Consider the following 14,280-nt stretch of genomic DNA (forward strand, 5'->3'; position numbering starts at 1 on the left):
TTTTCCTCGTAGATAGTGTTGGGCCTCCAAGAGCAGAGGTTTGTAGAACAGCAGCAAGTTTCCCTTAAGTGGATCACCCAAGGTTTATCGAACTCGGGGAGGAAGAGGTCAAAGATATCCCTCTCATGCAACCCTCGCAACCACAAAGCAAGAAGTCTCTTGTGTCCCCAACACACCTAATAGGTGCACTAGTTCGGCGAAGAGATAGTGAAATACAAGTGGTATGAATATATATGAGCAGTGGCAACGGCACCGGAAAAGTGCTTTGCCCGGGACGAGTAAACAAGCGGTAGTAACGCAGCAGTAGTAACGCGATAGAAACGAGTAAACAAGCAGCGATAGCGATATTTAGGAACAAGGCCTAGGGATTAGACTTTCACTAGTGGACACTCTCAACTTTGATCACATAACAGAATAGATAAATGTATACTCTACACTCTCTTGTTGGATGATGAACACCACTAATTGCGTAGGATTACACGAACCCTCAATGCCGGAGTTAACAAGCTCCACAATATTCAATGTTCATATTTAAATAACCTTAGAGGGCATGACAGATCAACACAACTAAACCAAGTACTAACATAGCATACACACTGTCACCTTCACACTATGTAGGAGGAATAGATCACATCAATACCATCATAGCAATAGTTAACTTCATAATCTACAAGAGATCATAATCATAGCCTACGCCAAGTACTAACACGGATGCACACACTGTCACCATTACACCGTGCAGGGAGGAATAAAACTACTTTAATAACATCACTAGAGTAGCACATAGATAAATTGTGATACAAAACACATTGCAATCATAAAGGGATATAAATAAGCACTTCACTATGCCATTCATAACGATGAATAAGTATTCGTGAAATATAGCCTAAGAGACCCACACGGTGCACACACTCGTCACCTTTACACACGTGGGACAAGGAGTCTCCGGAGATCACATAAGTAAAACCCACTTGACTAGCATAATGACATCTAGATTACAAGCATCATCATATGAATCTCAATCATGTAAGGCAGCTCATGAGATTATTGTATTGAAGTACATAGGAGAGAGATGAACCACATAGCTACCGGTACAGCCCCGAGCCTCGATGGAGAACTACTCCCTCCTCATGGGAGACAGCAGCATTGATGAAGATGGCGGTGGTGTTGATGGAGAAGCCTTCCGGGGGCACTTCCCCGTTCCGGCGGCGTGCCGGAACAGCTGTCCCCCAGATCTTGGCTTCGCGATGGCGGCAGCTCTGGAAGGTTTCTCGTACCGTGGCTTTTCCGTCTCGAGGTTTTAGGTCGAGGGGGCTTAAATAGGCGAAGAGACGGCGTCAGGAGGTCAACGAGGCGACGACACTATAGGGGGGCGCGGGCCACCCCTAGGCCGCGCCGGCCTATGGTTTGGTGGGCCTGTGGCCCCCCCCTCTGGCCTCTCTCGTGTGTTCTGGATGCTTCCGGGGATTCTAAGATCTTCGGCGTTGATTTCGTCCGATTCCGAGAATATTTCTTTACTAGGATTTCGAAACCAAAAACAGCGAAAAACAAAGAATCGGCACTTCGGCATCTTGTTAATAGGTTAGTTCCAGAAAATGCACAAATATGACATAAAGTGTGCATAAAACATGTAGATATCATCAATAATGTGGCATGGAACATAAGAAATTATCGATACGTCGGAGACGTATCAGTGCCCTAAGAAGCTTCTGATTCCTTTAACATTTATAGGAGGTGGCAACTTTGCAATTACTTCTACCTTCGCTTTATCAACTTCAATCCCCCTTGCAGAAACCAAATGTCCTAAGACAATTCCTTCTCTGACTAGAAAATGACATTTTTCCCAGTTAAGTGTGAGATTATTTTTTGCACATCTCTTCAACACCGTTTCAAGATTTTTCAAGCAGTCATCAAAGCTCTGACCATAGACAGTGAAGTCGTCCATGAATACTTCCATGATCTTTTCAGTCAAATCTGAGAAAATGGATGTGACACAACGCTGGAATGTTCCCGGTGCATTGCAAAGGCCAAAGGGTAGCCTCCTGTAGGCAAATGTGCCATAAGGACATGTAAACGTTGTCTTGTCCTGGTCTTTTGGGTGAATTGGGATTTGCAAGAAACCAGAGTATCCATCCAAATAACAAAAGTATTCATGGCCAGCAAGTCGTTCAAGGATTTGATCAATGAAGGGTAGCGGAAAGTGATCTTTTCTGGTGGCCTTGTTTAGTTTCCTGAAATCAGTACACATTCTCCATCCAGTGACAGTTCTTGTAGGTATCTCTTGCCCTTTGTCATTTTCAATAACTGTCATGCCACCTTTTTTTGGAACAACATGAATTGGGCTCACCCATTCACTGTCTGAAATAGGATATATGATACCAGCAGAGACAAGCTTGAGGATTTCCTTCTTTACAACTTCTTGTAGATGTGGGTTTAGCCTTCTCTGATGCTCACGTGTTGGAACACGATTATCTTCAAGAAAAATCCTGTGAGTGCACACAGAGGAGCTGATTCCCTTCATATCGTCTATAGAATATCCTATGACTGATTTATATCTTCTCAACACTTCGAGTGTTTTGGCTATTTGATCTTCTGTAAGCATAGCGCTTATAATCACCGGAAACTGTTTTTCTGCATCCAGGAAATGATATTTTAGATGTGAAGGCAGTTGCTTCATTTCTATCACCTCATGGTGCTCTGCAATAATTTCACATTCCTGGGGTACGTTTTCTAATATTTCCACTTGAGCAACCAACCTTGATTCTACTGGGGTTCCATTAATATAATTTCCATACACCATTTCATCGCTAAGAACTATTTCTGGACTTCCTTCACATTCATTTGCGACACATTTCTCAATCACATCAATACGGAAACAATGTTCTGCTTCTTGTGGTATATGTGTGAAATATTTCATATCAAAAATCACTTCTTCTTCTCCAAACTGGAGTTTAAGACTAGCTCCCTTGACATCAATTATTGCACCAGCAGTTGCAAGGAAAGGACGTCCAAGAATTACTGCCTCTGAATTATCCTCCATGGCTAGCACCACAAAATCAACCGGATAGGCAAACTTTTCTACTGCAATAGGTATATCATATAGCATTCCAGCTGGGTGCCTAAAATGTTCTGTCTGCGAGTTGTAATGTCATGGCAGTAAGCTGTAACTCACCCAAAGAAAGCGTTTCACAAACAGAAAGTGGTAAGACACTGACTGATGAACCAAGATCGCAAAGTGCATTGAACTTCTTTGGTCCCACGGTGCAAGGAATGCAGAAACTGCCTGGGTCATTCATCTTTTGTGGCAACTTACTGTTCTGAATTAGCGCACTGCATTCCTTGGTCATAGTTATCAGTTCAGGTTCAGCTATGCTTCTTTTCTTCGAAATTATCTCTTTGAAGAATTTTGCATAAGTTGGAATATGAGTCACTGCCTCAAGAATGGGAATAGTAATCTGAACATCTCTCATCTTCTCAAGAAATCTTGCAAAGTGATTATCTTCTTTCGATTTTTCAAACCTTCCTGGAAATGGTATTTTCTAACTTCCATTTGTTGTACCAAGTACAGACTCAGTAGTCTTACTCAGAGAGCTCTCGGATTCATTTTCTTCTCTTGATTCAGCTTCGGGTGTAGCAGACTCCTCAGTTTGGTCACTTATTTTTTTCTTCTCAAGAAAGCTTCTCATGGCTGGGGGAATGTAAGCCATCTGTTTTGGTGTTGGAAGTAAAGGGGCTACCACTGTTCTAGTTCTTGTAGTTATGGCGCCACATTGTGCATTTGGATTTGCTTCAGACTGCGCTGGTAATCTTGCTTCAGTTGGAGCACTTGGCTGACTAAAGACAAGGCTATCCAACTTAGCTGACATCATCTGCAAATAATCCTTCATACTGTGCAACTCAGATTTCATGTTCTGCACTTCCTTAGCAGTCTCTTTTAATTCTTTTTCAAGTGCTGCATCTGTTTGAACATGATGATACCTTTGCTGCTGGAATGCAGGTTGTTGCGACCTGAAACCCTGATTCGATGCACTTGATGAGAATGCAGATGTACTGGGATTACTACTTTTGTAGGACAGATTAGGATGCTGCCTCCACTATGGATTATAACTTTGAGAGAAAGGCCCCTGCCCCTGAGTATAATTGACTTCAGAGACATTTTGCACTGAAGAATTTGCGGTTGACAAATATGAGCACTCTCCATCAGCGTGTCCTTGAATTCCACAGATTTGGCAAGGTACCGTTGATGAACCAGACATTGATTGAGCAGAGGATGATATAGAGGAGATGTTTGCTTGTAATTGAGCAACTGACTTGTTAAGAATCTCAACTTGAGCTGCCAAAGCATCTTGAGGGTTAATTTGATAAATTCCAGGCTTCTGGGGCGCTGATACTGCCCTTTCATTTGACCACTGAACATGATGTGTGGCCATGCTTTCGATTAGACTAAATGCCTCATTCAATGTCTTGTTCATTATCCCTCCTTCAGCTGAAGAGTCAACAAATTCCCTAGTGTGAGGTGTCAATCCCTTGTAGAATGTTTGCAGAACAAGCCACCTTTCCAAGCCATGATGAGGGCACATTCTGATTAGATTCTGGTATCTATTCCAGGCATCATACAAGCTCTCTCCATGAAACTGTGTGAACCTTGTAATCTGATCTCTATACTCTGCTGCTTTAATCGGTGGAAAGTACTTCTCAAAGAAGGCCTGCAATAGATGTTCCCATGTATCTTTCTGATATGCAGCTAGAGTATTTAACCATACTTTTGCTGAATCACGAAGTGAGAAAGGGAATAACTGTAATCTGATAGATTCCGCGGGAACACCATTTAACTTCATTGTATTGCGATACTCCAGAAATTGAGTGATGTGATCGTGAGGATCTTCTAAAGATGAACCACCAAATCTCGACTGTTGAACCATTGTAATAAGAGCCGGCTTGATTTCAAAATTGTTGGCTTGAATCGGAGGTTGAATAACATTGGCTGTAGCATTTCGGTGGTTAGGAATCCACATATCTCTAAGAAGTGGTTCTCCCTTCTTCTCTGATTTGCTGTAGAGTTTTCTCAAGATCAGGATCAGCAGTCAATGGTTCTCTTTCATCACAAAGCATCCAACAATATCCTAAGATAAATAAGAAACCTTTTCTACACACAGACACAAACGACAAAGCTTAGAGGGTTAGTACCCTAATAAGCCGAAGGAACAGAAAATAGAAAGGTAACACAAACAGAGAAACATAATTTTGAGGGAAAAAGAAATAAAATAGAAGCTACACTAAACCTAGTCTTCAACTTAACACAAATACTCGACGCTAGTCCCCGGCAACGGCGCCAATTTGATCGATGCTATATAGCAGTGGGTATTACGCCCAAATCTGCAGGTTGTCGTGTTCTCCGCAGGGACTAGGCAACGGCTATCGAGCTTCGGCTAAAGCTAGGCCACACAACACATGGTATGACTTGTAAGAGAAATAAATCTAAACTAAATGCAGACTAACAGGTAGAGATTCAAGAAAGGGATAGAATTTTCACTCACTGGAACTGCATAATACTTTTGTGATTTTCGATTTAGATACTAACCATGAACAGAACAACTATTACTTAAAGACACAAGCACAAGCATACATAAAAGACAGGGATGAAAGCAAGTTTGAGATAGGGAGAGAGAGTTCTCATGACACATATACAACAAACTAAAAACTGAATACGTTTACAAGTTGAATTCACACAACTGACTAGTTTAGCAAGTGCACGTACATACTAGGACAAAGTTACAGGCAACGATTTGGGTCTCACTAATAAGCATATAACCTACTGAACTTGCACAGATCGTTACACTGGAAAATCACAACACTAGACAGCAGTAATTCAGAAGAAATTTCAGAGAATAAAGAGATGGACAGAGGGGTCGAACTGAACCAACACAGCGTTCTGTGGACCAAGAAAGAACAACAACAAAGTAGAGCAGGAGATATGGGACAGAGTTCGATTTCGACCGGATTCAACCCAGATGTAGCTTCAGGTTGGTGAAGAGGAAGTCGTTGATGCTGGAGTTGACGAAGTCACAGACCTGCAGCAGACCAGCAGTTCAGCACCACACGACTGCGTCGTCGCCGGGTCGCTGAAGCAGACGGGATGCAGCAGCAAGGGCGTCAGGTTGCCGTCGTCTTCGCCGGTTCGTCCAGGAAGAGGAGCAGCGGGTATGTGGTTGTTGCTTGGTGGCGCGTCGCCACGCCGGCCTGACCGCGGCGGCGGCCGTAGGTGGAGCGGAAGCTTGATGATTTTTTTTTTTGGGGAGAGAAGTGCCAGCCTCAATTCAGGATGCAGTTAGGGATTAAAGGCTCGGTCTCATCTGGTTCTTTGCAATCATGCCCCTCTACTTCTCCCGGTTCAGCACAAGTTGATCCCTCTCCTTTTCATCTTAGCCCATTCTTTTCATCTTTCCTTCACGTTCAGCTCCTCAGTCCATTGACAGTAGTAGTAACTTGTCCAAATATGAAGAATTGTGTGCCTTGTCGCACCAATCTGCAAAAAATATTGCTGGACTATGAATTTGTTCATTTGACCAAATATTATACTTGTAGCATTCAGTTTATAGCCAGAATCAGCTTAGAATGATACCAAAAGGTCAAGAAAGGGTGCCAAAAATCATGCAAATATGACTCTGATCAGGTCCTACTCTCTCTGGTGGAGCAGCGGGATGCTATGGCTTCTGGATGCACACGGCTCCTGATGGTCGCTCAAGATATCTTGTGCCAGGCTGGTTGGCGACCTACTAGAAGACTATGTTGATGCGTAGTCATAGTATGTGTTATTTTCGATGGTTGATTTTTGTATCAATCCTCGGTGATGCATGAGTTGTAAAAGATACTATTTTGAACTTTTTTTAAATAAATGGCTGTGTGCATTGTCATGATGCAGAAGCCAGGGTATGCTCCCATTTCGAGAAAAAAAAATCTATTGATATTGTAGATCTCCATATTTGTATATCTGGCTTGATCAAAAGAATCTTCTGATTAAATTCATGCGTCATGTATATCGGGATCGAGAGAGTAGGCTATTATTGTGTGTGATTTACATCATGTTTGTATTGTTTTGCCATGTACTTGGTCCATGGAGGAGAGTTTCCTTGATCCACGAGGGATGGGCACCGATGGGAATAGTGGGCTTCGTTCTCCTTTATGGACATCCTGCCTTGTGGGCTGCCTTTGACTTTAGGATTTGACTTTCTCTTTTACTCCTCTCCCTTATTCCTATTTAGGTATTGCAACTGGTGCCTCCATAGAGAAATAAGAGCCCCCGATTAACATCTGAAATTTTCCTGGTTCGCAAATAAGATTTTGGAAAGACCCTTGCTTGGGAATATACTGTTGAGTGTTGAATACCAAGGACTCTATCATACCGCTAGACATAAATATACATTTAGAATTAAGGAAGTACGAGCGATATCACTTCCAAATGTGTCTTTTAGGCAAGATTTATTGGTTAATGTTTGCTAAACAAAATTACCTTACCAAAGAGGCTAGTAAACATTGTCTTAGTACTTGTACCGCTGGAACTTTCATAAGAACGGTTTGTTCCAGGTCAAACAAATTTACTAAGCCCTAGTTTATGGGGATGCATCAATCAATAATAAGACAATATGGAAAATAAGGTCCCGTAAGGATTTCCATCTTTTATGGTACCTAAGAAGGGGAAACATATTTAAAAAAAAGTATTATCTTGCTAGGCATAGTTAGCATGGGAATAATCAGTTTTGATTTTGTCACCATGATGAAACAATTAGGCATCTTTTTTGAATTCAAAATCACTCGTGCCGCAGCTTTGTCATACATTCATGTTGCATCTAATTTCTATCAACCCCAAAGTGTTACTAATATGTTAGGTCTGGCTATGGGGAATTTCGTTGAGATATTTAAAACATATCCTGGTTAGAGAGGTAGCCCTCTGGCGTCTTTGTGGATTTGCAGGAATGATGACAATGTTCTTTTACAAAAATAAGATTCCCTCTACTCTGTGGGTTATCTACCCATGTACCCATTGCTTTTGTACTTTGGCCATCTTCAGCGGTCGGAGCACAAGGAGATTTTTATGGCGACATGTAAACAAGTAGAGCCATCAGTTCAGGAGGTTTCTACAAAGCATAGATACGCCATGCACTTTAGTTTCATTTCGTCATCATCGGAGTTATTTGTTGAAATTTAAGTTCTTCTTGTGGGGTTGCATTTATCTTTATTATGTAGAGGCCATGTGTAAACTATTTTGTCTTTATTGTTGGATGTTACATTTTGTGTTGGTAAAATTATCCCATTAAAGAAAGACACCTATTTTCCTCTGTCACCCTTGGAGTCCTTTAGAATCTTGAGTGATAGCTATCTCGAAGCCATCACAGGTTTCATCTATAAACAACACCAAATGACCTTGACCTATCTTCCTAGTAAACTATTTCTTTATTCTTCACTTCTGCATACTTATATTTTTTGGGGTGTACCGTTCTTTGTAAGAAAGACTCAATCCTTTGTGTTGGATTTGATATCTTTTTGGTAATTTTTTTATGGGAAGGTCTTAATCCTTGATGCCTTTTCGGAGATGTTACCTTTGATACATGGCTAAGCCGGATACAATCTGCTTTGGGCCCCCACCGGTTGACGAAGAAACCGACACCAAGGACATATGCTCCACCAACCAACACAACAACGAAAAAAGTGTCGAAGCCTAAAATTCAAATTTTCGGGGAAAAAGATCCTCCTCCGAATTGTGGCGACCTTGCATCCTATATGGACGAGCCAAATCCAGCATCACCCGCCAAGAGGCTCAAGGAAACCTCGGCAGGCTCCTGAAAGGAGCACGGAAGGTGACTGGCCGAAAGTGCAGAGTGGTATTTCTTATAGCCCAACAAACATGCCAATAATACTAGGCATATCAAAACTTCGCTTGAGGTGCTTGCTATTTTATCTGCAAATAGGAGCGAAGACATTAAGAGAAATTGCAGTCATTTACTATACCACATCATTCAAAATGGAACAACTTCGAACAAGAGAACCCTATGTGTGTATTAACATCGTTCATACTTGTGAAAGGGTGTGGCTGGTAAAAGGAATTTGACTAAATTGGCAGGTTCTCTACCTATTCACCAAGGTAGGGGGGAAATACAAAAGCTTATGCACATAATGGAAAGATCAACACAAGTTATATCTCACAAAGTAGGAGCAATAGCTCGGATGGTAAGATGCTTGTTCACGTTTAAAGTCCAAATTTAATTTGCCAGGGAGTGGCTCTGCCATTCAGATGGTCGTTTCTGCGATATCAAACCTTTTGGAGTGTCATCTTTTTTTTGTTTCTATATCAAGTCGCTTTTGCTCCTTTTGTAGTGAGATACTAGCATGTTTGATAATAATATATATGAACACAAGTGAGAAACGAAAGAACAAATTCAAGGAATAAGAGATTTCGCTTACATATTTTTTGTCTCTTCAAGCGTAAAGACTGTGCATCCCCTGCAATATTTGAACACAAATGCTCATTAGTAGATGAATTATAAATTTTCTGAAAATTTATGGAGCTTGTAATAATATACTGATGTACCGTAGCTTATCACTGTGTCATCAAAATGATCCTATGTTCCTACTTTTGTTCTAGATCTCTAGTTCCTACTTTTGTACCGTAAGAGGGAGTTGCGAAGAATATTCTAGATCTCTAGTTCCTACTTTTGTTCCTTCCAAAATATGGTTCGAAATTTTTGTTATGTGATGTTCGCTGCCTAATAAGAGTAATAATAATTGAGTAAGATGTCTTTCTTTCACATGCGTTGGAGAAAGACCCGGGGCTTACTGGCTAGCACATGAGATGTGCTAGCTAGGCAGCCCTAGTTCACCACTTCCTTAATAAAATACCACAGTTGTTCCTGCATCAATCGGTGGGTTAGTCTTGTTTTTTTACGTGTGTTGCATGGTATTTTTTTCGTAATGGGTCTGAACTCATATACGAATTGAACTGTTACTTGTGTACTATACTTAATTTGTTCCAAAATATAAGAGGTTTTGATAGTCCAATCTAAACTCTCCTCTTATATTTAGAAACAGAAGTAGTACATCAACAGGAAAGTTGTGCCCAGGCACTTGTGCCCTGGTTGTCTGAAAAAAAGGTTCTCCCAGTTTTCACATATGTTTGGACGACTAGCCTATATATGTGCCACAATTTAACATTTCACTAGCTAGTAGTTCCTTCAGTTTGTTCAAGTGTGCCACTTAGAAATACCGTGCCTAGTAATCTGAAAGTGACAAAGATCGGTATCAACTAGTAGCTAGCTTTGAAGACTCAACTGTATACTACCAGCTTGGCACTGGCAGGGAACACCCTATCAAACTGATGGGGGTTGCTATCCTATGCCGTCCTGCACTTGCCGTCTGACTTGTTAAGCCGCCAAGCCGGGTCTGAATGCAAACATTCGAAATTACATATGCAGATATGCTAGTATTTGAATATGTCTATCTTAATGAACGATTCTGCAAGCATAGCGGTCGTAATCAAGCGTGCCGGTCTACCAATGGCAGCTTAGCTTTACTACCGGTCAACGCAGGCTACCACTACCAGCACGCAAGACTTGGGGTCGCGACTCGCGACACGCAAGCGCGCGAAAGGTCGTGTGCATGATCAGCACTCAGCAGCCACCACGGCGAAGACGCGCGCGCGCGTGGTTCGGCGAGCAAATTCCAGTTCGTGCAGAGAGTATTGAAAGGACGAAATCACGTACCGCACTGGCGCTCGTTAGCGCCATCGTCGCAGACGCAGGCGAACCCCGTCCCGCCGTGCTCCTCGATGCGGCCGTATCTGCACCGCCCGCCGGACTGCTCGCACGCGCCGCACTGCTCGTTCTTGGCGTCGTACCGCATCTCGAACCCGGCGCTCAGCACCTCGCCGAGCGACGGGTTGGCTGCCAGACGATGCGCGCTGCTCAGCAGCACCGGCGTCGTCACCGCCTTCTCGCACCCGTGCCCGTACGCTTTGCCGGTGACCCCGTCATCGGGGAGGACGTACCAGGTGTCGCTCTGGTCCGGGCAGCCGTCGAGCTTCACGGCGGAGGGCCGGGGTAGCTTGGCCTTGCAGTGGTAGAGCACGGTGAGGTTGAAGTTGGAGCGCGTGAGCTGCAGCCAGGAGTTGGGGTCGGGGGAGAGGCTGAAGGTGAGCCGCGGGCAGGTCGTGTTCCACGCGTCGGCGTCGGCGAGGGCGACGGTGCGATTGGTGTAGTCGATGCGCAGGACCCTGTACTGGTGGAACTGGTGGTCGAGGATCGGGGTGTTGTCCTGGCAGGATATGCCGAGGCCCGGGTAGCCGCAGTTGGGGCCTGAGTTGGCGAGCCAGAACGGGTAGCTGATGGTCTGCCCGCCGCAGGTGGCGTCGCTGCAGGAAGCGGCGTAGGCTTTGGCTGCGGCGAAGAGGAGCACAACGGCCGGGAGGAGCAGATGATGCATCGTAAGCTGGACTTAGGAGGGAGGAGGAAGAAGAGACCAAAAGGGAAGACGAATGCCAGTTTATGCAGGGGCAGGGGGTCGATGAGAAGCTGTGCCATGGCAGACGACCGAGAAGCAGTCGTGCTGGGGCTGGTGGGAGGGCGATCAGTGGTTCCATCGCATGTGGAAATTTGGGGTCATGACCACGAGTCAACGGAGCTGCTAATCCATTCGACGACCTTTCCTCGTTCCATCCCATGATTCCAAATTGCAATATTACCTGTCGCTTTCAGCACGATGGTGACTAGCTGCCGCGAGTTTACGAGCAAAGGTTAGAAAATTTCCAGTAGAGGCAGGAAGATTCCGGTTAGCTAAATTTTAGATTCTTAAAATTTCAAATAAAAATATGAAAGCAGGAACATTTTAGTTTTTCCTATAAATTTAGGATTTTTTTATTTTTCAAAAAATTAAAATTAATAATTGCATCCTGCATAAAGATTACTATTACTTTTACCCAATTTTAGATTTCAAATTTTTAGATTTGGCAAAAAAATAAAAACTAAAAAAATTAAAAATAAAACAAATTAAAAATTTAATGTTTATTTATTTATTCAATATTATTATTACATCATTACTCTTTTTTATTAAAAGAATTATTTGAAATTCAAACAATAAAGAAATATGACATCGACCAACATGTTAATGGGATTGATATGATACTTGTATCACATACATGCGCGCGAAGTTAAGCGTGCTAGTGCTAGAGTAGTGGGAGGATGGGTGATCGAGCGGGAAATTTTACCACGAGTAAGTAATTTGACTAGAGATAAGTGTAGTTAGAGACTAAACTTGTCAAATAACTAAAGTAGAAAAAAAGAGGGAGTGGAAAATAATTCAAAAAAAAAAAGATATAAAAAAAAGGCACCGGTAGCGGGGTTCTGATGCGGCAACGTTTTGAGATGTTTTCCTGCCGCGGCAGACAGTTTAGCACCGGTTCGTGTCCCCTTTAGCACCGGTTCGCCTAGCACCGGATGCGTAGCATCGGTTGGGCAGCCGGTATATATGGGCTTTACCAACCGGTGCTAAAATCTCATTTTCTACTAGTGCTAGAAGCACGTGCTAGAGCTAGCCTTTGCATAAGAACCCACTTACATTTTCTCTTCTCTTATTTCTCCTTCAACTAGACACAAATATATTATTTTAATTATTGTAGCTAGCTGACTAGAATTTATTGTACTTGCTCTAATGGTTGTGCAGGTAGCTTTACTCTGACCGGATGGCCCATTCCTAATGAAAGCAGGTGGATTAGTTCTTGTAATCCCAACTTTTGCTCTTTGCTTAAAAATCGAGCAAGCACAGGAGCACAAGCCAATATTCAGCTCGTAAAACATATATTAGAATACGGTCACACATAAAGCAATAAGACACGATTGTTGATTGCGTCCACACGTCCAGAGAGATCTTAATTTCTGTTGAGCTATATTGATTTGAAAGGGTTTTGAAATTTCAAGTTGAACCAAATGTTCTATGTATAATGCACCAGGCTGGCTTCAGCGACTGATCTAACCAAAACTGGGCAAAAGAGTGTAGCGAATTTCATCCACATTATGCCATAATGTAGTGTCACATGAATAAGCCCTAATACTGAACTCCAGTTCATGGTTCCATCACTGCTTACAGACCACTCAACACTAAATGTAGGTTTTAAATTTATACTACTGACTAACATGTGCAGTATTGCAGGTTTGCCACTACTGAACAACACATTACAAACGAATTTTTGACGAAAAGGACCAGCTGCTTCAATGAATTGCCAAAAAAGACCACCTGCAAAAAACATTGCCAAAAAAGACCACCTTCCTATGGCGGCAAGGCGTGCCAAGCAACACGTGGTGCATGCCGCAGCTGATGTTGGCGGCAGAGCCTGCCGCCACTGTGCCTGGCGGCACGTTAGAAAGCCAGTCCACTCCGTTAGCCAGCATTGAGGCAGTGGGCCATGCTGCCACCGGCATTGGCGGCAAGACATGCCACGTTCGTTTTCTTAATCCATCCTTCCCCTTGCATTCAAAGCGGAACGAAGGGGCACTGCTAGCCAGGGTACGTTGAGTGCATTTACCTGGGCATGTGTCGGGCCGGGCCGGGCCTCGGGCCGGCCCGAGGTAGGCCCGACGCAAAATAATCCGGCCCAAGCCCGGCCCGGCCCGACCAAATTCCCGTCGGGCCGTCGGGCCGCGGGCCGGGCCGTAGTGTTAAAGTGAGTTTTCGGGCTACCCAGGCCCGGCCCGGCCCGGCAGTCGGGCCAACATTTCTGGCCCAAGCCCGAGTTTTTCGGGCTGGGCCGTCGGGCCGGGCTGCCCATGGCCAGATATAGTGCATTATAACACGTGGCATCTCCAACGGAGCAACGCAAAACGGACGTTGAGTGACCGTTTGCGTTCGCGCAGTCGAAAAATACGTCTGTATCTTGCTCTAGCGGGACGACGCATAGTGATCGGGCCGTCCACAGAGATGCAAACGCGGCACAAATTTGCGTCCAGGATGCGTCGCGGGACGCTGCGCGGACGCGCAAAGTGACCACTCATTTTTCCAACAGGCCCGCCTGGCAGCGAGCTATACGACTGTATCGGGCGCACCGCTTCTGCATCAGTGTCTGCGCCGCAGCCTTCGCTATCAATGTCGTGGTTGCCTCTTCTACATGCATACTGGCGGGCGACGGCTGACTTCTGCGCCGCCATCAATGACATCGTGTCCCGCGCACGCCCGGTCTTAAAAGTCGACCGGCATCGTCCCTGCCATTGCCCACACCACCGATACCTCCACTCCCACCCC

The 14,280-nt window shown here is 44.0% G+C and overlaps 1 protein-coding gene and 1 non-coding gene across 2 annotated transcripts; one reads left to right on the forward strand and one right to left on the reverse strand.

Moving 5' to 3' along the window:
* Positions 1–4,560: 4,560 nt before the first annotated feature.
* LOC124668731 lies at positions 4,561–4,667 on the forward strand. The gene has a single exon (XR_006991824.1). It is a non-coding gene; the product is annotated as a small nucleolar RNA R71 (small nucleolar RNA).
* A 3,985-nt stretch (positions 4,668–8,652) lies between these two features.
* LOC124665012 (LEAF RUST 10 DISEASE-RESISTANCE LOCUS RECEPTOR-LIKE PROTEIN KINASE-like 2.7) lies at positions 8,653–11,545 on the reverse strand. The gene is made up of 3 exons (XM_047202411.1): positions 10,755–11,545; positions 9,460–9,498; positions 8,653–8,956 (listed from the first exon to the last, which is right to left on the reverse strand). Exons 1-3 carry the CDS (start codon positions 11,470–11,472, stop codon positions 8,775–8,777), a joined length of 939 nt encoding a protein of 312 aa, XP_047058367.1. The 5' UTR covers positions 11,473–11,545; the 3' UTR covers positions 8,653–8,774.
* Between the last annotated feature and the right edge of the window lie 2,735 nt (positions 11,546–14,280).

Source organism: Lolium rigidum, chromosome 6 (assembly GCF_022539505.1).
Source record: "Lolium rigidum isolate FL_2022 chromosome 6, APGP_CSIRO_Lrig_0.1, whole genome shotgun sequence".
NCBI lineage: Eukaryota > Viridiplantae > Streptophyta > Magnoliopsida > Poales > Poaceae > Lolium > Lolium rigidum.